Genomic DNA, 21,424 nt, shown 5'->3' with positions numbered 1-21,424 from the left:
ACAGTGTCATTTTATTAAAGTGACACTGTCAATAAAGTTTGGAAAGTTTTCCATAAATAGTTAAAATTCTATTTCCAACCATTTAGTATCATCTCCATCTACCTAGGTAAATACAGGTTAAGCTGTAAATACCACTTGGAAACATATTTTATTTTATTTTTTAATAATTAAAAATATATATTTTTTGATCGCATAAAATATTCAGAGACAAATTAAAAGTTATCGATAAAAAAAGTCAAAGCTCATATTTTGTATGCCACAAGTCAATGTGAATTGTCAGGAATTCAAAGCAAATTTCAAGTTTTTGTAAGATTGTATTTAAAAAAAAAAAAATACAAAATGGTCAGCAATAGGTGCAGGCATCTGATGGTGCATATACCAATCTTTGGTGACAGGAGCACTTTAAATAGTATCTTGAGATAATTTAATCTCAATGTCTATGGTCGGAAAAGATGCATCTCATCACAGTCAGGCATTCTTGCTTTATGTAACAAAATTACTTAGAAAATAAAGAAATAACCCAATTAAGGCATCTGGCAAATAAGCTACACAAGACATCCCTGTGACTTGGACACTTGACTGAGCCACTTAATTTAATGGGGGCCGACCTGACCCAGGTGCCACCGACCATCCATCCACAGCGTGAATTTAAAGTGACCCGTAAAATCCATCATAGTGTGACAGAAGTGGCTGTTTGTGTTTGGTGTTATTGCAGCTGCTGGACTTCACTTTGCTGTGTGACTGGTCTTCCTAGGAAATAATCCATCTTTTTTTCCAGTCATTTAACCCCCAGCCCTGCCAGGTGACTCACCATTTACCACTTTATTTTGACAAACAATAAATAGATTTACTTTGCAGGAATATCTATAATGCTATGGTGGGCATAGATTTTTTACTAATTAAAAGAAATTAACCTGTTTACAAATGAAAAAAAAAACTCAGCAGCTCCCCTTGTGTGTATTATCTATTTATTATTTTATTATTTATATAGCGCCAACAAGCTCCGTAGCGCTGTACATATCTATCTTTTTTTACATTTATTTTTGTGCATTGTTCACTACTAAAGTGTATATTATTTGCAATTCAAAAACTCTAAATTAATTTAAAATTTAAGGCCAAAATGGAAAACAAAAAGTTTAAAAATAAAAATAAAAAATCTAAATTATCCTATATTGAAGAAACAAGCCGAAGCTCGGCTAACTGACCTGTCGGCCGACATACACGAGATAGACGAACAAAACAAACAGACCCCAGACCGCACACACCAAACCCAACTCCTACAACTGAGGCGGGAACTATCCACACTACTACACACCAAACACCACAAGGACGCGATCAGACATAAGGCCTTCTTCACCCTACATGGGAACAAGAGCGGCAAGCTCCTAGCCGCAATGCTGAAAAAACAGAGGCAACACACGTACATTGACAGGATCAGAGACAAACAGGGGAACCTACATCATCTCCCGAAAGACATCCTGAGCACTATCTGCACTTACTACTCAGCTGTACACACTTCCGCAACCGCTAACCGAATTGGCGAAAATTCACCTTCGCGAATCCGTCCGGGAGTATTTAACTAAACACCCGATACCGACCCTAGACACTATGTGGCTACACACTTACAGAGGATAATAGAATGGTCGAAGGACAACGTACATAAACTCTGGAAAACGGTAGAGGAGTCGGAAGCGGGCAGACCGCTCACTGGACTACCCTGGGGCCGAGACACGGCCGAGAGGGGGGTGATGTCCGTATACACAAAGCACACCCTGAGAGTGTGGAAGAGGGCATCGAGGAATGGAAACATATCGCCATACCCATCTCCCTTCCTACCACTGACACACAATGCCGACTTCCCCCCGGGACTAGACCCAATGGCCCTTAAAAGCATCCTCCCAGGCACAACACCACGCCTACACCACATCCTCCAGGCAGGAAAATGTAAAAAACGAACAGACTTGCTTGGAGAGACACCCCCGACCTTCATGCACCAATTTAGATACACCCAACTGGTCAACTTCATCCTTACACTGCCACAGGGATCAGCACTCACTAGAGATCAGACCACACTAGAAGCGGTCAGCGCACACCCGGACCCGCTCCCACATGGAATATCCTTCCAATACTCCATGCTGCAAACAGAAACCCCATCCGAAACACCCCTATTCATGGGAAAATGGGAGGCGGCCCTTCACATCACACTCACAGACACAGAGTGGGAATCAATCTGCTACCCCACACACCACTGTTCAACACATAGTAAAACGCAAGAGACAGCTTACAAATTACTAACGCAATGGTATAGGACACCGCACCTCCTACACCAGATAGACCCAAACCACTCCAAACTCTGCTGGAGATGTGAACGGGAGGAGGGGACCATAAAACACATCTGGTGGGACTGTGAGAAGATCAAAACATATTGGGAGGGGATACATACAATTCTAAAGAAATTCTCGGACGCGCCGCCCCCCCCTGGAACCGGCAGCAATGCTCCTACACCACACAGCTGTTCCCCACTCTAAGTACAAAAAATCCATAACCATAAGAATACTTAATGTAGCCAAACAAGTACTTCCCCAATTCTGGAAAAAAAGGCGTTACACCCCCGCTATTAACCTGGTTTGGCCAAATGGAAGACCTCAGGAAAATAGAGGAACTGACAATGACTGCTAACTCGACCCTTACGACCTACATGGACATATAGACGCATTGGATCCTTGAGACAGCAAAAGAAGGATTCCAACAGAGACTTAGAACTGACGGACACCATGGCACAGACAGATAAGACCCAGAACTCGCACCCCAGACGACAGGAGACGGCAGACAGCAGACCCACCCGAACCCCCTTCCTTTCCCGACTAACCTCTCCCTTCCCACCCCAATGACCTACGCTGCACACCTACCCCAACCCTCTTGACTGCACCAACCCCTATAGGGGATCTCTGAGCCCCGAACGGAGGATCACACAGATAACCATGAACCCCCAATTAATCAGAAACACAACCCCAGTTACAAACAAGTCAACCAAACCTCTGCACCATCACTTCATTCTGTCCCCTAATGGTACGAGTGTCTAAGGGGCAAGAACTGAACCATAGAGGGGAAGAATGGGACAGGTGATCCAGATACTAAGTCTTACTTCTTTCTAATGACTGTAGCACACGGACCACACTCAACTTACCTCAGCAATTTACGCACTACTCTATACTCTTACACACTGAAGGACATTGGTACTGGGGTCGTCCTCAATTATATCACGCTCCAAAGCGGGTATTGTCAGAAATGCATAAGAACTGATACAAGGGACCTGCGAGTCCGACAACAGTGTGGGCCTGCGAGCCCGATCAGATGATGATACCTTACTTTTAAATGTAACTCAATCTGGAGACCTGCGAGTCTCAATGCTCTCTACGACGGAACGATGAAAATAATAAAAATGATATTCACAAAAAAAAAAAAAAAATCTAAATTATCAGTGCTTTTAATTTGGTTTATTGGCCTAAAATATTAGATTTACATCTATGACATTTAACACTTTAGTGGATAACCATGTAAATATGTCCATCTAACAACCTATTTCAGGGATAGGCAACCTTTGGCACTCCAGATGTTGTAGACTGCATCCCCCATAATGCTCTTACACACATAATGCTGACAAAGCATCATGGGAGGTGTAGTCCAAAACATCTCCAGTGCCGAAGGTTGCCTATGCCCGAATTTCATTAGTGACGGACTCCTCACTTTCTTGGGATTGGTAACCGCCTTATATAACTTATTATTATTAGCATTTATATAATGCCAATTTATTCCGCAGCGCTTTACTATATTATAAAGGAGGAGGAGAGAGAGACAATTACAAAATGTTACAAAAACAGTAGGCTGATGAAGACCCTGCTCGAAAGAGCTTACTGTCTAGGGGAATTGAAGGGGGTCAATACTTTGGGAAATTAAAAAAGGACAACTTATGTGTATTTTATAGTATCTGTGGTTCTATATCATTTTCTCTAACAGGCAGGTCTTTAACATACGACAAAGTATGCAAAACAGGCTAAGAGGTTTGGCCTTTCAATATACAAAAATAAGGTGTTTTCATATTTTATTCCATTACTAATTGATACTTAGATATTTTATCAATTTGTTGTATGGATCATTGCTGTGCATTGCCAAATTTGACACCTTTAATTTAATCACATAAATATTTTGCATGATGGTACAAATGGTGACCCAGCAGTAAATAAGTCTTTACTTTTAGAATTCCACATACATACATTTTTAAATACACATACATATTTACATACATGCAATTCCACATGCATATACATACATACACGTAATTTCACATACATCATCTAAATGAAAGCACAGCTCAGATATAATGCTTAGTACACTATTGCACAGTGCGTCTTGTAAATCTGATTTATGGCTGTTAATTGCTTATATCTTTTTTTTTTTTCCAGAATTTTTTACCAGACTGTATTGCTGATCTGCGAATTCCGTGGGAGCCATTTCTGTATGCTGTAAAACTCTGGGCCCCTAGATTATACGGATCACATTGGGTATTGCATGGCACTGGGAACTGGGCAAATCAAAGTTACTAGACGCGGGCATTAGTAAACTATCAATAGGGATTGATTGTGTGCAAAGCAGATTCTCTTTTCATTTCAATTCTACACCCCATATTGAAATGAGTTATCATTTATATATTGCCAACCTGTTTTAGTGCCGCGTTACAGTTTTACAAAGGGCAAATAAAACAGCAGGTAATTCCAAAATGATATCGACTAAACCAAGACGAAAAGACGTGTACAATCTACAAGTTATTGCTTATAATGTGTCCACCCTTTGAGGCTATTGGTGGTCTCTTGGCCTACCTTTCCAAGCCTTTATTGGGGTAGCTTGTATTTGTTCTGCAGGTGTGTGATTTGCAGGATTGTCTGGTTCCTGACCTTTCTATCCCATTATGAGTCAGGCGATAAAACAATTTAATGTACAATATTCCTGCTCAGCATGAGAGGTGCTCTCATCAACATAGAAATAGCCCTATTGTTAATCTGCAGCCTGTTTCTGCGGCTGTGTGTGACAGGCAGTCCCTGGCATTCTGCACAGGGTTAATCTACTATATAGGATTTACATGAAGCTGGTGCTATGTGTCTGCTTGTTGCTGGGCTAGGTTCTGTGGCATCCATTTTACACTAGCCCTGAAATCTTCTCTTTTCAGAGCTCAGTAGCTGAGAAATCGCAAATTAGCACAGGGTTGATACCCATGAACGGATTTAGCCAAGATTTCACACGATAAATCTGTCACGGGGCATGTTTTATGTAGTGATGGTGGCTTCTCTCTTTTTGTGACATGCATTGTAACTGTAAAGGGCAATGTGTGTTTTTTATTCTGGGTATAGTGGGTAAGGGTTTTTGCTGTGAATAATTGCTGAGGGGAGAAGTTCAGTTCCTGTGCTGGGTATAGTGCGTGTGAGGAGTAAAATGGCTGTAGAGTCAGCCCATAGAGGGGCGCAGCTAGGGTGGGAGGTATCTCTCACATTGTTAAATATAGTGTGGTGTAGTAGAGTGGGTGTATGTCTAGCAGTAAAGTGTCAGGGTGTATGGGGTCCTCTGTAGTTTACCTGTTGGGGGAGGGAGGGGGTAGAGGACTCTGTTTCATTGCTGGTGGGACGGTACTGGAATTGTGGATATTTATCAGTGCAGTGTATGGCAGGTTTTAGGGGGGTACAGTGCAGTGTGTGGCAGGTCTGTTGCTGGATGTAGTGATTCCTGTGTATAGTGGCATGGTACAGGGGATTCAACGTAGTGTGTGGCAGTGTATAGAGGGGTTCTGTGCAGTGGGGGCAGTGCTGGTGTTGGAGGTCCTATGTAGTGGGGGCAGTGTTGGAGGTCCTATGTAGTAGGGGCAGTGTTGGTGTTGGAGGTCCTGTGTAGTGGGGGCAGTGTTGGTGTTGGAGGTCCTGTGTAATGGGGGCAGTGTTAGAGGTCCTGTGTAGTGGCGGCAGTGTTGGTGTTGGAGGTCCTGTGTAGTGGGGGGCAGTGTTGATGTTGGAGGTCCTGTGTAGTGGGGGCAGTGTTGGAGGTCCTGTGTAGTGGGGGCAGTGTTGGTGTTGGAGGTCCTGTGTAGTGGAAGGCATTGTTGGAGGTCCTGTGTAGTGGGGGCAGTGTTGGTGTTGGAGGTCCTGTGTAGTGGGGGCAGTGTTGGAGGTCCTGTGTAGTAGGGGCAGTGTTGATGTTGGAGGTCCTGTGTAGTGGGGGCAGTGTTGGAGGTCCTGTGTAGTGGGGGCAGTGTTGGAGGTCCTGTGTAGTGGGGGCAGTGTTGGTGTTGGAGGTCCTGTGTAGTGGAAGGCATTGTTGGAGGTCCTGTGTAGTGGGGGCAGTGTTGGTGTTGGAGGTCCTGTGTAGTGGGGGCAGTGTAGGAGGTCCTGTGTAGTGGGGGCAGTGTTGGTGTTGGAGGTCCTGTGTAGTGGGGGTCAGGGTTTGGGGGATCCTGTGTAGTGGAAGGCAGTGTTGGTGTTGGAGGTTCTGTGTAGTGGGGGGCAGGGTTTGAGGGATCCTGTGTAGTGGGGGCAGGGTTTGGGGGATCCTGTGTAGTGGGGGCAGGGTTTGGGGGATCCTGTGTAGTGGGGGCAGTGTTGGTGTTGGAGGTTCTATGTAGTGGGGGGCAGGGTTTGGGGGATCATGTGTAGTGTAAGGCAGTGTTGGTGTTGGAGGTTCTGTGTAGTGGGGGCAGTGTTGGTGTTGGAGGTACTGTGTAGTGGGGGGCAGGGTTTGGGGGATCCTGTGTGGTGGAAGGCAGTGTTGGTGTTGGAGGTTATGTGTAGTGGGGGGCAGGGTTTGGGGGATCCTGTGTAGTGGAAGGCAGTGTTGGTGTTGGAGGTTCTGTGTAGTGGGGGGGGGGCAGGGTTTGGGGGATCCTGTGTAGTGGGGGCAGTGTTGGTGTTGGAGGTTCTGTGTAGTGGGGGGCAGGGTTTGGGGGGATCCTGTGTAGTCGAAGGCAGTGTTGGTGTTGGAGGTTCTGTGTAGTGGGGGGCAGGGTTTGGGGGATCCTGTGTAGTGGAAGGCAGTGTTGGTGTTGGAGGTTCTATGTAGTGGGGGCAGTGTTGGTGTTGGAGGTTCTGTGTAGTGGGGGGCAGGGTTTGGGGGATCCTGTGTAGTGGAAGGCAGTGTTGGTGTTGGAGGTTCTGTGTAGTGGGGGGCAGGGTTTGGGGGATCCTGTGTAGTGGAAGGCAGTGTTGGTGTTGGAGGTTCTGTGTAGTGGGGGCAGTGTTGGTGTTGTAGATTCTGTGTAGTGGGGGGCAGGGTTTGGGGGATCCTGTGTAGTGGGGGCAGTGTTGGTGTTGGAGGTCCTGTGTAGTGGGGGGCAGGGTTTGGGGGATCCTGTGTAGTGGGGGCAGTGTTGGTGTTGGAGGTCCTGTGTAGTGGGGGGCAGGGTTTGGGGGATCCTGTGTAGTGGGGGCAGTGTTGGTGTTGGAGGTCCTGTGTAGTGGGGGGCAGGGTTTGGGGGATCCTGTGTAGTGGGGGCAGTGTTGGTGTTGGAGGTCCTGTGTAGTGGGGGGCAGGGTTTGGGGGATCCTGTGTAGTGGGGGCAGTGTTGGTGTTGGAGGTCCTGTGTAGTGGGGGGCAGGGTTTGGGGGATCCTGTGTAGTGGGGGAAGTGTTGGTGTTGGAGGTCCTGTGTAGTGGGGGGCAGGGTTTGGGGGATCCTGTGTAGTGGGGGCAGTGTTGGTGTTGGAGGTTCTATGTAGTGGGGGGCAGGGTTTGGGGGATCCTGTGTAGTGGGGGCAGTGTTGGTGTTGGAGGTTCTGTGTAGTGGGGGGCAGGGTTTGGGGGATCCTGTGTAGTGGGGGCAGTGTTGGTGTTGGAGGTTCTGTGTAGTGGGGGGCAGGGTTTGGGGGATCCTGTGTACTGGGGGCAGTGTTGGTGTTGGAGGTTCTGTGTAGTGGGGGGCAGGGTTTGGGGGATCCTGTGTAGTGGGGGAAGTGTTGGTGTTGGAGGTTCTGTGTAGTGGGGGGCAGGGTTTGGGGGATCCTGTGTAGTGGGGGAAGTGTTGGTGTTGGAGGTCCTGTGTAGTGGGGGGCAGGGTTTGGGGGATCCTGTGTAGTGGAGGCAGTGTTGGATTTGGAGGTCCTGTGTAGTGGGGGGCAGGGTTTGGGGGATCCTGTGTAGTGGGGGCAGTGTTGGTGTTGGAGGTCCTGTGTAGTGGGGGGCAGGGTTTGGGGGATCCTGTGTAGTGGGGGAAGTGTTGGTGTTGGAGGTCCTGTGTAGTGGGGGGCAGGGTTTGGGGGATCCTGTGTAGTGGGGGCAGTGTTGGTGTTGGAGGTTCTGTGTAGTGGGGGGCAGGGTTTGGGGGATCCTGTGTAGTGGGGGCAGTGTTGGTGTTGGAGGTTCTGTGTAGTGGGGGGCAGGGTTTGGGGGATCCTGTGTAGTGGAAGGCAGTGTTGGTGTTGGAGGTCCTGTGTAGTGGGGGGCAGAGTTTGGGGGATCCTGTGTAGTGGAAGGCAGTGTTGGTGTTGGAGGTTCTGTGTAGTGGGGGGGGGGGGAGGTAGTGTACAGGTGCCTGTATGTATGTGCACGCGGAGCCAGCTTTGGGCGTGGCCTGGCAGCGCGCTCCCGCTCGGTGTCGATTCTTTCTGTGGTTAGTGGGCGGAGCCTGCGGTGTGTGGGCGTGTCCTAGCGGAGCCCGGGCTCGGTCGGTGACAGTGATAGAGTGTGTGGTGGGCGGGCTGTGGGCGGGGCCGAGCCGGGCGCTCTGCTCAGTCAGTAGGTGCTCGGTGCAGTTTCCAGGATGGCTCTGTTATCACTGCTGCTCCCTCTGCTCTCCCTGCTCCCGGGGACCGGAGCCAACCGGCATGCCGTGCACTGGAACAGCTCCAACTACCAGTGAGTCCGGACCGGGGGGGACATCGGGGGATTTATAGAGGGAGGGGGGAGATCTGGGACTGGAGGGGGTAACTGGGCAAGAGATGAGACTGGAGGGGGGGTACAGGGGCAAGATCTGGTACTGGAGGGGGGGTACAGGGGCAAGATCTGGGTCTGGAGGGGGGTAACTGGGCAAGAGCTGGGAATGGGGGGGGGTAACTGGGCAAGAGCTGGGACTGGAGGGGGTTAACTGGGCAAGAGCTGGGACTGGAGGGGGTTAACTGGGCAAGAGCTGGGACTGGAGGGGGGTAACTGGGCAAGAGCTGGGACTGGAGGGGGGTAACTGGGCAAGAGCTGGGACTGGAGGGGGGTAACTGGGCAAGAGCTGGGACTGGAGGGGGTAACTGGGCAAGAGCTGGAACTGGAGGGGGTACAGGGGCAAGAGCAGGGACTGGAGGGGGGTACAGGGGCAAGAGCTGGGACTGGAGGAGGGAGACAGGGCAAGAGAGGGTAATATGAGCTGTGGTTACTTTGGAGGAGGGGGAGGTAGCAGGGCAAGAGCTGTATTTAATGGGGGCTGCTATGCTAGAGCTGCATTTACATGGAATCACTTTGCAGAATGTTTCTTTATTGAGGCTGTGCTGAAAGCAGTTTGCTTATTTTTCTAGTGAGGGCTGCTTTGAATGAGATTTGTATATTGGGGAGTAGAATTGTAAAAGAGTTTGTGTGTTTTATAAAGGGGTGAGCTATTGAAAGCTATTTTTTTGTAGGCTGCTCTGAAATGATTTGATTTGAGGGGAGTGTTTTATAGAAAACAAAGGTCTGCGGAGGGAGCTATTGAAAGAGATTTTATGTGGAGCAGTGTTAAGATTTGTTTAAATGTAGGAAATGTGGTCCTGTTTAAATGTGAGTGCAGATCAGCCTGTACTGTGATTAATTGGATAACTGCAGTGTAAATTCAGTGAATTTGCAGAGCCTTGTCTGTTTTAAATCAAGGTTCTTAGTGCAGAACATTGTGTGGGGGTGCTGCAGAGCAAAGTGCCTGTTTTTGCGGAGCAGACAGGTCTGGATTTATTTGAGTGTTTGCCTACAAAACCAGAGGCATCAGGGCTGCACATCAGTGTGATTTGAAAATGTGGAGTTAAATGTGTATGAGAAATGCAATGGGTAGTATTTTTATTTGTTTTTTATAGTCTGATTTTAACATTTTATTTTAGACTGAAATTATTAGATCAACTGTACAAGATGGGGTCGTTTATTTCTGCTTCATTGAAGTCAGCTGAGATGTCAGATATAGTAATCATGCTGCAGTGGGCTGGTGTGTGCAAGTTGTGACAGTCACAGTGAGTTGTTCTTGTTGTGCATTCTAGCATAGTGACAGTAGGGGGCGCACACATTTTAGTGTACTGACAGCAAGGAGCTTACACATACCCTACCATGGTGATAGTGGGGGGCATACATGCCGTAGAATGCCATTGACGTGAGAGAGTAAGACCAAGGGTCACCAGTAGGGGGCATATGACCTAGAGCGTCACTCTCTTTGGGGGGATAACATTCGCCTCAGTATGTCTCATTTGTGATACATATGCCCTACTGCCTCGCCAGCAGAGGGGGTATGCCTTAAAATAAGCATACACACGCTGGTGTGTCAGCTAATACCAAAAACATATGTCCTTGTGTGGTATGGGGCTGTTGTAGCGATAACATAGAGCGCCCATTTAAACATGGAGGGATGCATAAGCTATCTTGGTGTAAATCAAAGTGACATACAAGTACGCAGGAATGAGACTGCATATTCATGACTTTGCAGCGAGGGGCCCTTCGTTCTGTATTATTCTACACACTGAGTACTAGTATAACACGTCTTGTGACACCCCCAGCCGTCTGTCAAATTATACACCCGTGTGTTTTTCATCGCGGCCTTAGCTGCCATCAGATGTTGTGAAGTTACTAGTGAATTGGCTGTGTCGTGAGAAATTCCTCGCCTCATCTAATCTGCCGGGTAGAGTACCCTGTGAAGTCAAAATCTAGTCTTACACCGAGATAAATCACACATCAGCCTGGGGCTGGCACAGAGGAATTGTGGTTATTAATTAGGTATCTGAATTTAATACGGGGCATCTGCAGAACGTGTCCGGGTGCATGTGGAACATCTGTACTTGCACAAGCTACATTTATCATTCTTCGTTTTCCGTGTAATAATCAGGAGTTTAACATCCGCAGCATGGCGGGACGTGTACCCCCCTTCCTGGGTGTCATTATCCTAGCATACCGTGCAATTCGTTTTATTGCCAGCATGTCCTGTATGTATCAAGAATCACTTAGCCGGGTTTTTTCATTACTGGATTCCCTAGGGAAACGGAATTAAAAAGGACCAGCTGTACCTCCGTGCCGAGATGGAATGGAAGAACATTTACTGGGATCTCCTTATGTGCTTGGGGTGCTGAGATAGCATGCTTTGAGAGATGCTTCCTGTCTGTTCTTGTAAAATACCGAATCTCTCCTGTTTTTGATAACTACTATAAATTCTGTATAAATCTGTCACTTGTTCAGACTTGTCTCTCCTGACAATTAGCCAGATTTTGTATTTTTTTATTTTTTTTTAATGCGTAGTAACATTCGATACTTCAATTTCATAATAAGAGAGGGTGGCAAAATTTGGGAGATAAATGTGCTCCCCGTCCTTTTTAAAAAAACAAAACAAAAAAAAACCACTTTTTTTGTCCCCTTGTTTATGACTGCACCATTTTGTGAAATAATGCTGTTGGCGTTCTTCTGGTGAGGATTTTACAGTGTACCTGTTCATATCTTTGTAACAGAAGGATGCTGTCGCCACAACGTTGTGTCAACACTCAGCCCACCTTCTACAGCAGGGTAGTAACACTCCCTTGTACCATCCCTTGCGCAGGAGCCCAGTAGGCGTGCACATAACTATTGGTACTTCCCTTTATGACGGAGATTGTAATTTGTTCTATGGTTCCTCCCATTGCGCAGGATCACACATTACAAAGAAATTCTACCAGATAATTCCAATCCGGAAGGTGGCAAACCAATGCGTAAAATGTCTGCTTTATACCGCCCATTATCTCTGGGGTCTTACTTCAACGAACCTCTCCCTATCATACCTTTTCCATATTTTACTATTATTTATATATTTTTTTATTATAATGGGAAATGCCGCATTTTATTTTAGACAAACTGGTATTTCGTTATCCTTATTAGTAATGCTTATTATTTTCTCGACCTTTATCCTTGGATTCTAAAATGTCTTGTTGTGTGATTAGATGCACTGTTTGTCAATTGTCCCGTCTCAGCAGTAGAGACTGGTAGAGTATAGAAAAAGGTCCATTGAATAAATCCTGTCCTCGGGGATCTGGATGGTAACAATATGTTGGCCAGAGCGGCTGGCGTGATGCCACCATAGCACCACTCGGGCGCATGTGATTGAAAGTCCGATCCTCACATAGCTTCTGTTCGAGGACAGACGTGAGTTGGTGGATGTGCAGTTTACTCTCCATGTAATCACTAATAGGAGATCTGTGACTCAACCTGATATAGGGATATAAAGGGTAGAGAATGAAGCCCAGCTTTTAGAAACAAATAAACACATTACCGGGAATGTGTCTGTAATTCTTTCACAATAAAATGGAAAAACATTTTATTTCTCATAATATATATATTCATTCTTTGTCACTATTTTGTGTATTTTACTGTTAATGAGAAGGGGCAGTTTACATAAGGAAATAATATTTATGATTTAATTTCACCTCGATTTTAATAGGACAGACCATAATCGTGCTATTAGTGAGCAGTCTTAGTGGTGTTAGCACTTGGCGCATGGCCCTGGTTCTGCTCCATTTTGGGGTAAATGTAAAGCCATGTTGATACCTCGTAAAATGTCCTTTTTATTGTACCGGAGATAACTGGGCAAAAAAGGGCTTTCAAAGGGACAAAAAAGGCATTCAAAGCGACAAATTTCTATAGGATTTTTAAGGGAGTATTTTTAACGTTCCTGTGTGGCTGAGCACTGGATATAAGACCTGCAGGGATACAGGGATCGATGTGTCAGGAGTAAATCTCGGCACAGACAGGTTATTTCCTAGGAGAGCACAGATCTCGGCAAGCTCATTTTCCAGGGTTTCTTTCAGGGAGATATTTGATTTGGGGTTTCACAAAGCCAAAGCAGTGTACCTGTCTAGAGGAAATAATGTACACACTCCATACTCCGAGAGGCTGGTTGGCTGGCAGTGCTGGTGGGATCTATGTGTTTTGTCATGATCATATTCAAGCAGATACTGGGTGTAAGGAAAATTGATTAAAGGGAGAAATCCACTTACAAAAAAAAACAAAAAACAAACCAACCAAAAACTAAAAATAACATTTGGCCCTTATAGTGTGCCACATTCCTAACCTTATCCTGCCCAAGACTTCCATTTTACATCAGTAACAATTCGGCTCATATTTTTCTTATTGCAAGGGTAGTTTATTGTAACATAACTTATACTGTGTCAGAAGAGCACTGCGTAACTATTTCTACAGTATGATGACATATAGTTTATTCTACACAGCAAAGCAATGTGTAATTGTATTATCAGTGCTGTCCATGTGTAACTTCATATACTAGTAATATGTAACTCTATACGGTAGCTGTACTCTGCGTAACTATTAATCTATCCGATTTAATATCGAAATGAATGTTGTAACTTTACTAATACAGCAGAGTAATGTGTCATTTTATATACTGGTAATACCTGGTGATTTTTATTTATTTATTTTTTTCTTCTAGAAATTACCCTTAAACCGTATAAGCCACACACTTTGTAACTTTATTTATAAAGCAATGTAACGCTTTAATCAGGGCAGACAGCGCCCAGTGTCACTTTAATTATACAGGGACAGCTGTGCGCAGTGTAACTTTATTTATACGGCATAATAAAATGTAATTCTTATTACCGGTACTTGTATAGCGCCAGTTTATTCTGCAGCGCTTTACACTATTATGGAGGTGGGAAATTTAACAATAAATGGGACAATTCCAAAATGATACAGGAACAATCAGTAGATGTGGACGCTGCTCAGATAAACATACAGTCTGTTGGTAGTTTTGTTTTTATGACATCATATCGGGTGTATTTTTTTTTATCATTTCTTTACAGCGGCATCGGATGTAACTGTGGAGCCAGAAGTAAATGACAGGCACCCAGTTTATATTTGCCAAATGTGCAATAAGTCTTGTTTGCAAATATTTAGTGATTTCCAGGTTCCTGATTGCTACTTTAGCGATTTTGTTTGATCCCACAAGCACCCACGTTTGCTTAGTTTGTTAAATAAAATCTGCATTTGAATTTACTGCTACGTATTATTGTAATATTCTATCTAGCACTTGTAGAATGTGTAACTTTTATCGAGCTGCAGGTTGCTGTCTAACTCTCTTTATACAGTGATGACACCTGCAGGAATATCTGTATATGAAGATGACTGCATGTAATGTATACAGCGATGGATGTGTGTAGTAACTCGGCATTGGGCTGTGTAATATCTACATAGAAAGATTTGTGTGCGTTGTACGTTTACTCGGACAGCTGCTTTTAGTTGTGGAACCGTGTATAGTGAGACTATTCGTGGAAAAGACCGCTGTAACATTAAACAGAGATGTCTCGCTCTACTTCATTTTATACCTGTTGTGTAGCGTAATATTTATACAAATACACCTGTACATTCACAGACAGGGCCGCTTGTAGGCTGCCTTTATTCAGAAACTGCATGGTGCAATACATTTATACGTACACAGCTGTGTGTAGTATAACTTTATACAATGGTGGCTGAGTGTTGTATAACTCTATGGAGAGGTCGTTGCATGTAGTATAACTTTGTTTATACAATGGTGGCTGAGTGTTGTATAACTCTATGGAGAGGTTGTAGCATGTAGTATAACTTTATTAAACAATGGTGGCTGAGTGTTGTATAACTCTGTGGAGAGGTCGTTGCATGTGGTCTAACTTTATTTATACAATGGTGGCTGAGTGTTGTATAACTCTATGGAGAGGTCGTTGCATGTAGTATAACTTTATTTATACAATGGTGGCTGAGTGTTGTATAACTCTATGGAGAGGTTGTTGCATGTAGTATAACTTTATTTATACAATGGTGGCTGAGTGTTGTATAACTCTATGGAGAGGTCGTTGTATGTGGTCTAACTTTATTTATACAATGGTGGCTGAGTGTTGTATAACTCTACGGAGAGGTCGTTGCCTGTAGTATAACTTTATTTATACAATGGTGGCTGTATGTAAGACAGACACTGATGCGTGAACCATAAATGAATGGTCACAGACTGATACATGGTGTAATTCGTATAACGATTGGCGCTTGTAGTGTAATTACTATTTATACGGCTACAATTGCATGTAGTGTAGATTTATTTTTGCAGAAAAAGCTGCGTTTTGTTTGTGAGATGTAAATGTCCATTATCAGATGTCTCAGTTATTGTGTCTGAGTGCAGTGTGTTCTGTTTCTGTCCATTTCATTTCTTGCCAACGGTGTTTGAAGAGCCCCAAGAGGAAGGCTGTGGAGTGTCACTGCGGGCACAAAACCTTAATATAGACCGCTTCCCTGGGTTCTCAGATATAATTAGGTTGATCCTGGGGGCTGCTGCCTAGCTTTTGGACACTCTTCTGTTACCCAACGCCTATTTCCTTGTGATGGTCACCTATATGTTAACGGAGCGTTAATTAAGTCTGAGGCTGCACAGAGAGAGAGGTCAGAGGGGCCTGTGACTGCTAGAAGTCTTTTATCAGGTATATAGATAACATGTGTGTCTTTATAATTACTCATTTACAGTTTTATTTCCCCTTGGGCTGACACAGTCAATGTGTGTGATTATCCTGTCCTCATGGTGATGGGCCTATTCCTTCTGGCCAAGATATCTTCTTCCCTGTGATGTTATTTAGTCCGAGTAATTCACTGGCCAGGTTGTGACCTGAGACCAGCTGGAGCCTGTCCTGTGACTATAGGCCCCTTGGGGGTGAAGACAGAAACACAGTTGCCTCTAGCATGGGTCTGGCCTTGCATTGTATTCCAGAATTACTTGGGGTTATTCTGTAAACTGGGAACTAGAAGGATTTTGAGATTCATGTTTTATTCCTTTTTATTTTTCATACAAAAAACAAACAATACACAATAGTACATTTTCCAATACTAATAATGTATATTCATACGTTCCGAAAAACTTAAAACAAAATATCTGCCTTCCTCCCCTCTCCCCTCCAGTCCTCTCCTTTTACACCACCTATTATCTATAAACTGTCCGTTTTTTTTTGTTTTTTTTTTAATTAGTTTATTATAGAAATGAACTGCTACTTAAGGCAATATCTAAGTTAGTTAGGAGAATTTGACAATGGGTTTGTTAATGTTGAGCCAAATTTCTTCTCTCACCTATTTTCCAGGCTGGATTTATTGGCTTCAAAATTGCAGTTTCACTCTTATTCCTCCATAATTCACACTTTAATGAGAAACCCTACATTGTATCTTGTTCAAATGTTATTGGTGTAATTGTGGAAAAAGGCATGGGTGTGTTTTTTTTTTTTTTTTACCCTTTTTTTTTTTTTCGTGTGTAATATTATTATTTATATAGCGCCATCAGATTCTGTAGCGCTGTACAATTGGGATACAAATAATATTCTTGATCAAAACACCAACCTTAAAAGGCTCAATCCACAGCAATCTTTTTTTTTTTTTTCTGCTTGATTCTCATCACTCACGTCTCTAGTAAAGAAAGTGGTTCTTATACTCTCCTAACAGTTTGTTGCCTCCCTAGAAATATTTGTCTAGCTAGTATTTCAGTCAGCGTCATTCATTTGAATCCAGGAGGTGCTAATATGTAGATTAGATTGGACATATGAGTCAGATTTGCAACCGGCAAGGACTCTAGACCGCAATCTCATTTGGGCAGGGTCCTCATCTACCTATTGTTCCTGCATCATTTTGTAAATGTCTCATTTATTGTTAAATTTCGTCCTTTCATAATATTGGCGCTGCGGAATAATTTGGCGCAATTATAAATACCAATAATAATATTAAGTAGGAGTCATGGAGGGGAGGGGAGGGGAGGGAAGGAGAGTAAGAGCAAAACATGGGTGATGGGCGTTGGAGTCAGGCACCAGTATGTTTTAGCTGATCCTTACTTGCTTTGTGTTCTGAAAGTACGAGGCAGGCATTGATAATGTGCGGGGGGGGGGGGGGGGGGGGGGCTGGATCATTTGGGCTATGGGGGTAACTACAAATAATTAACCCAATTAGAGACCAAGTTAGCAACTCTTTACTGATCATCATAGTGCCAGTCACTTCTCATTGTTGTTCAAATCATGTGCATTCTCAACAGGGTATTTGGGATTCCTGGATCTGGATCAATCTGACAATAGGCTCTGAAAACAATTATTTGAGAACTGGGTACTGAATGTTCTTCCTGGGCACTACACTTTGGAGTTCTCCAGCAATCGTATAACTTATTGGTCCCGGTCTCAGTGGTAAAATCGGTATTCTCTTCTTCCAGGCAATGGATGCATTCCTTATATAAATAAATAGGAGTACACATTCCCACGTAGCCCTGCTGGTTTGTACACGCATTATTTAAATACATTTTGAGGCTTGCACAGCTATCGGTTGTAAGCGCACGCACTCCTGTCGCTGGGTGCACACGTTATTGAGATAATGGAAAGCTTGCACAGCTCTCAGTAGTAGGCGCACGCTCTGCTGTCGCTGTGTACACGCGTTATTTAGATAAATGTGAAGCTCGCACAGCTCTCAGAAGTAAAAGCACGCTTTGTGGTCTCTCTGAAGCAGCTGTGCCTGTTCCCAGTTACTATCCATCTCCTGGCTTGTGATCTAGTTCTGCGGCTGTTATATATAATTGTGTCACTGGGGACAGGGTGAAGCAGGAGATAAGAGCCTCGGTTAAACCGTGAAGGGGCTCCTGGAGTCACCAGGGATAGAGCTCAGCTATGGAAAGGTGCACGTGGTGTCCTCTGACACTGCCTTTCTAATGCAAACAAGTATTTATAATTCGCTAAACCTGAGCGAACTCAGCTGGAAGTGTACATATTAATATTTACATCTCTTAAAGGTTGAGTGAGCTCAATATATGATGAAGCCTTGGTGGTATTGTATGTATGCTGTAATAGTTAATACCTGTAGGTAAGAATGGCTAGCACAGTAAAGGCATTTTAAGAATGCTTGCTATGTGTATATGGCTATTCTGTAGCTTTGTAATAACTAGATGGGCCAATTTTGTTCTATCAGAAGCCATTTTTCTGGTTTACTGCGGTGTTTATATCTATGGAATGCTGTTCTTCAGAATTTCACTAATTTCATACACGTTTTTTGGATTCAGATAACCTGTACCACTTGTCACCCACCACTCGCCCTCGCTGTACATGTAACACAGTGTCCATGACACCCATATAACACTTTGCATTTGTGTGGATTAATAGCAGGAGCTCCCACGTTAGACCCAATCATTTCCAGCACCCACATTGCACCCAGTATATGTAAGAGCACGCCCATTGCACCCATAATGTATGTAAAACCTACAATAAATCTATTATGCATAAAGAGCCCACTGAGCACTTTGTGTCACATTTCTCTAACTTCCCCTGTCACACTCATTCAATAGCATCTAGCACACACAATATGCATGCCTGATCCGGTCGGTGTCCCATGAGGTTATAAATGGCTGGGAGTCTCGTTGTGCATTATGGTTGGCCACCAGATACTGCATTATTGGAGGGGAGAATCCACGAAGACCTTGAGGTAGTGGAGGTGCTAACAACTGCACAGTCTCATGGTAATCTGATGGTCCACATCAGTGTATACACTGTATGTAGCAACTTTTACTTTATATAAGCTACACTAATCATGCAGACTAAGGGGATATGGATAACCTGTAGGAAGGGGAGGAAGTGCAGATTGGATTAGATTCACTTAATTTAACAATGTTTGTAGAGTGCAATGTTTGAAGGGGTTCAAACTTGACATTGACTTAATGGTAGGAAGGTGACGCGGGAGAGAGCGTTTAGCTTAAATACGATCGTGAAACACAGCAATGAGACTTCTGTTTTGGGGTATAGGATGCTGCTGTATGGTTGGCTAGTAAGGATATAACCTAAATGGTGTTTTTGAGCCATGTTTGTAAGGCAGTTTTTTTTAAAGTACCCTGTTTCTGTATGAGATCCCATGATGGGGAGTTTGATAGTCTACGCTCTATTAGATTAATGTAGTCTGTAAAAATATATTAAAGAGATAGTTACTGTATCATTAAAGGGACCGTGTACTCACTATAACAATTTTATCTCATTGAATTGGTTATAGTGGCTGGAGTCCCCTGATTCTATCCTTCCATTTATTGTTAAACCATTTTTGAGCCGTTTAACGCTAAATAAGGGTCCCTAGCTCATACTGGGGGTATGACTGAGGAAAAAATGATACACTTCCTTTAAACCATACTCCGTCATACCAGCAATGAGCGTTCTGATAGGCTTCAAGAGGTCAGCTGACACTCCCATTCAGTCACAGCCACCAGTTGCTGCTCAGGCTAATTATTTTATTTTGCATTAAAAACAGTTTAACACTGGTGGTGGGGGGGAGCAGCGGGGAATTGGTCTGTGCAGACACACGTGGGTATGTAACTGTTGTATAATCTTTACTTGTAGAATTTTCAATATCAATAAGAATGAGCGTGTAGTGCAAAGAGATTTTATAGAAAATACGTTTAGCGGTAATGTAAAGTAGAAGTCATACAACAAGGATAAAATATTCTATTCAATTTAGGGGATTGGTAGACCTTGTTGGATGCCATATTCCTTACCGGATCCATCATATCCTTATTGTGTAAAATTCTGGTTTAGGAGTTACTGAGTGATGGGAACTGGCATCCTAGTTCCATCATGTGACAGCGCTTCCTGTCTGGTGGGCCGTACTCATGGTTGCTGTGTTCATTAGCCTTGAAGAGAGCATAATTTGTCTGTGAAAACACCCTGTCCTCACAGATTCCCACGCAGATTGCCACTGCCCCCAGAGACCTAAAGGGTGGGAACCGAGACGGATTTAGGTAAATTGCTCGGCATGGGGTACATTAGCACAAGATCCTACCTCTCAATAGAGAAATTTCATGCCCTCCAGAGGAATTGTGGGATTCAGTGGTGGTGTTCGGGAGGGTTAGTTTTGAATGTTACCCAGTTAAGCAAAGTGGAAGAAACATTCTTACAGAATCCTGTGCAGAATGAGGTGGGAACACCTCCTGGCCTCCCTGTCTCAATAAACCCCATTGAAGAAGAGGGCTTAGTGAAACATTAATGATCGGTTGGGACCTTTGTACAGCCAGCAAGTTCAGGGCTAATAGCAGAAACACTGCTGGATACTTTTTGCCCCCAAAAAAGGATTGTTTCTTAAACCTTTTCACAAGCTTGTCAGCCACCCCTGTTAACACTCACCCGGGGGATTAGGGGCACCCTATTAGTATTGTTACATAGGAGGGCATGGGGGCTCCTCCAGGGAGCTTGAGGCCCCATGGTTGCATATAAAATGTTCACATTTTTACGGTTAAATACTTTTTACTCTTGAAAATCTGCTGTGGGGTTAGTAAATGCATATTTATAGTGATAAACATTGAATAAGGAAAGTAATTTGTAAAGAGATGGAGAAGTTTGATCGAGAGGCTTCTAGCTATCGTTTCTTTATTACCAAAACAATAATAAACTTGAGCCACAAATTAAATTCTTCTCCAATTGAAGACTTCTAATAGTCAGATCACTGGTAGAAATGATTTAAATGGGTATTTTCAGCCCAGAATATACATATTTATAAGTTGCTGTTGAGTGGATAAACCTCATTCAGGGTTATTTACTAAAAAGTGAATTTCAAATATTTAGACCATAGCAGCAGATCCTACAAAAAATTTTCAGGCAGGCTGTTTTTATAATTATTTATAAAGCTCCAACATATTTCGCCGTGTAGTGCTTTTGGGCTAAAATTTGTGTTTCAGTCAGTACCAAATTCTCTGAATAACCAGGACACGTTATTCACTAAACTTTTGAATTGAAATCCAGGTGGAAACATTTAAGCAAACATACCTGGTTTGGATTCATTCTCAAACACTGCTGATGAAATTTTAGCCATTCGGCTTTTAATTCACTACCGTTTTAGTGAAATCAAATAACTGTGATCTGTTTATCTGTGGAATAAAATCTCACACAGTTAGAAAGGTGTTTTCTATTCTGGATATTTTCCAGCTGGTAAATATGACTCTCTGCCAATCAGATTGTACTTTTCCAGTTCAGAGTTTAGACGTAATACATTCTTTCATCTCTAATTTTTACGCTTCTAGAATTGTAGAAGTCTTTTAAATGTTGTAGCTCTAAACACCTGTTCTAGAGATGAGGGGAATGCACACTTTATAAAAAAATGTTTGTTCTGATGTGAAATCTTGTGAGATTGTCTTATTCCTTCTTTATAATGATTGAAAAATTCAATAGGCCCGTGAGGCTCTGCCCGCCCCGCAGCCA

At 43.8% G+C, this 21,424-nt stretch overlaps 1 protein-coding gene across 1 annotated transcript in view; it reads left to right on the top strand.

Annotated features, from left to right (window-relative positions):
- Window positions 1-8,785: 8,785 nt before the first annotated feature.
- EFNA3 (ephrin A3) overlaps window positions 8,786-21,424 on the top strand; it is a 64,942-nt gene continuing 52,303 nt past the window's right edge. The window contains exon 1 of the mRNA XM_063439423.1: window positions 8,786-8,888. Coding sequence (XP_063295493.1) covers window positions 8,794-8,888 — 95 coding nt within the window. The 5' untranslated portion in view covers window positions 8,786-8,793. The remainder of the gene's footprint in view (window positions 8,889-21,424) is intronic.

Source organism: Pelobates fuscus, chromosome 13 (genome assembly GCF_036172605.1).
Source record: "Pelobates fuscus isolate aPelFus1 chromosome 13, aPelFus1.pri, whole genome shotgun sequence".
Lineage (NCBI taxonomy): Eukaryota > Metazoa > Chordata > Amphibia > Anura > Pelobatidae > Pelobates > Pelobates fuscus.
The sequence above is the reverse complement of the archived record's forward strand: the minus strand, read 5'-3'. Positions and strand labels throughout refer to the sequence as shown.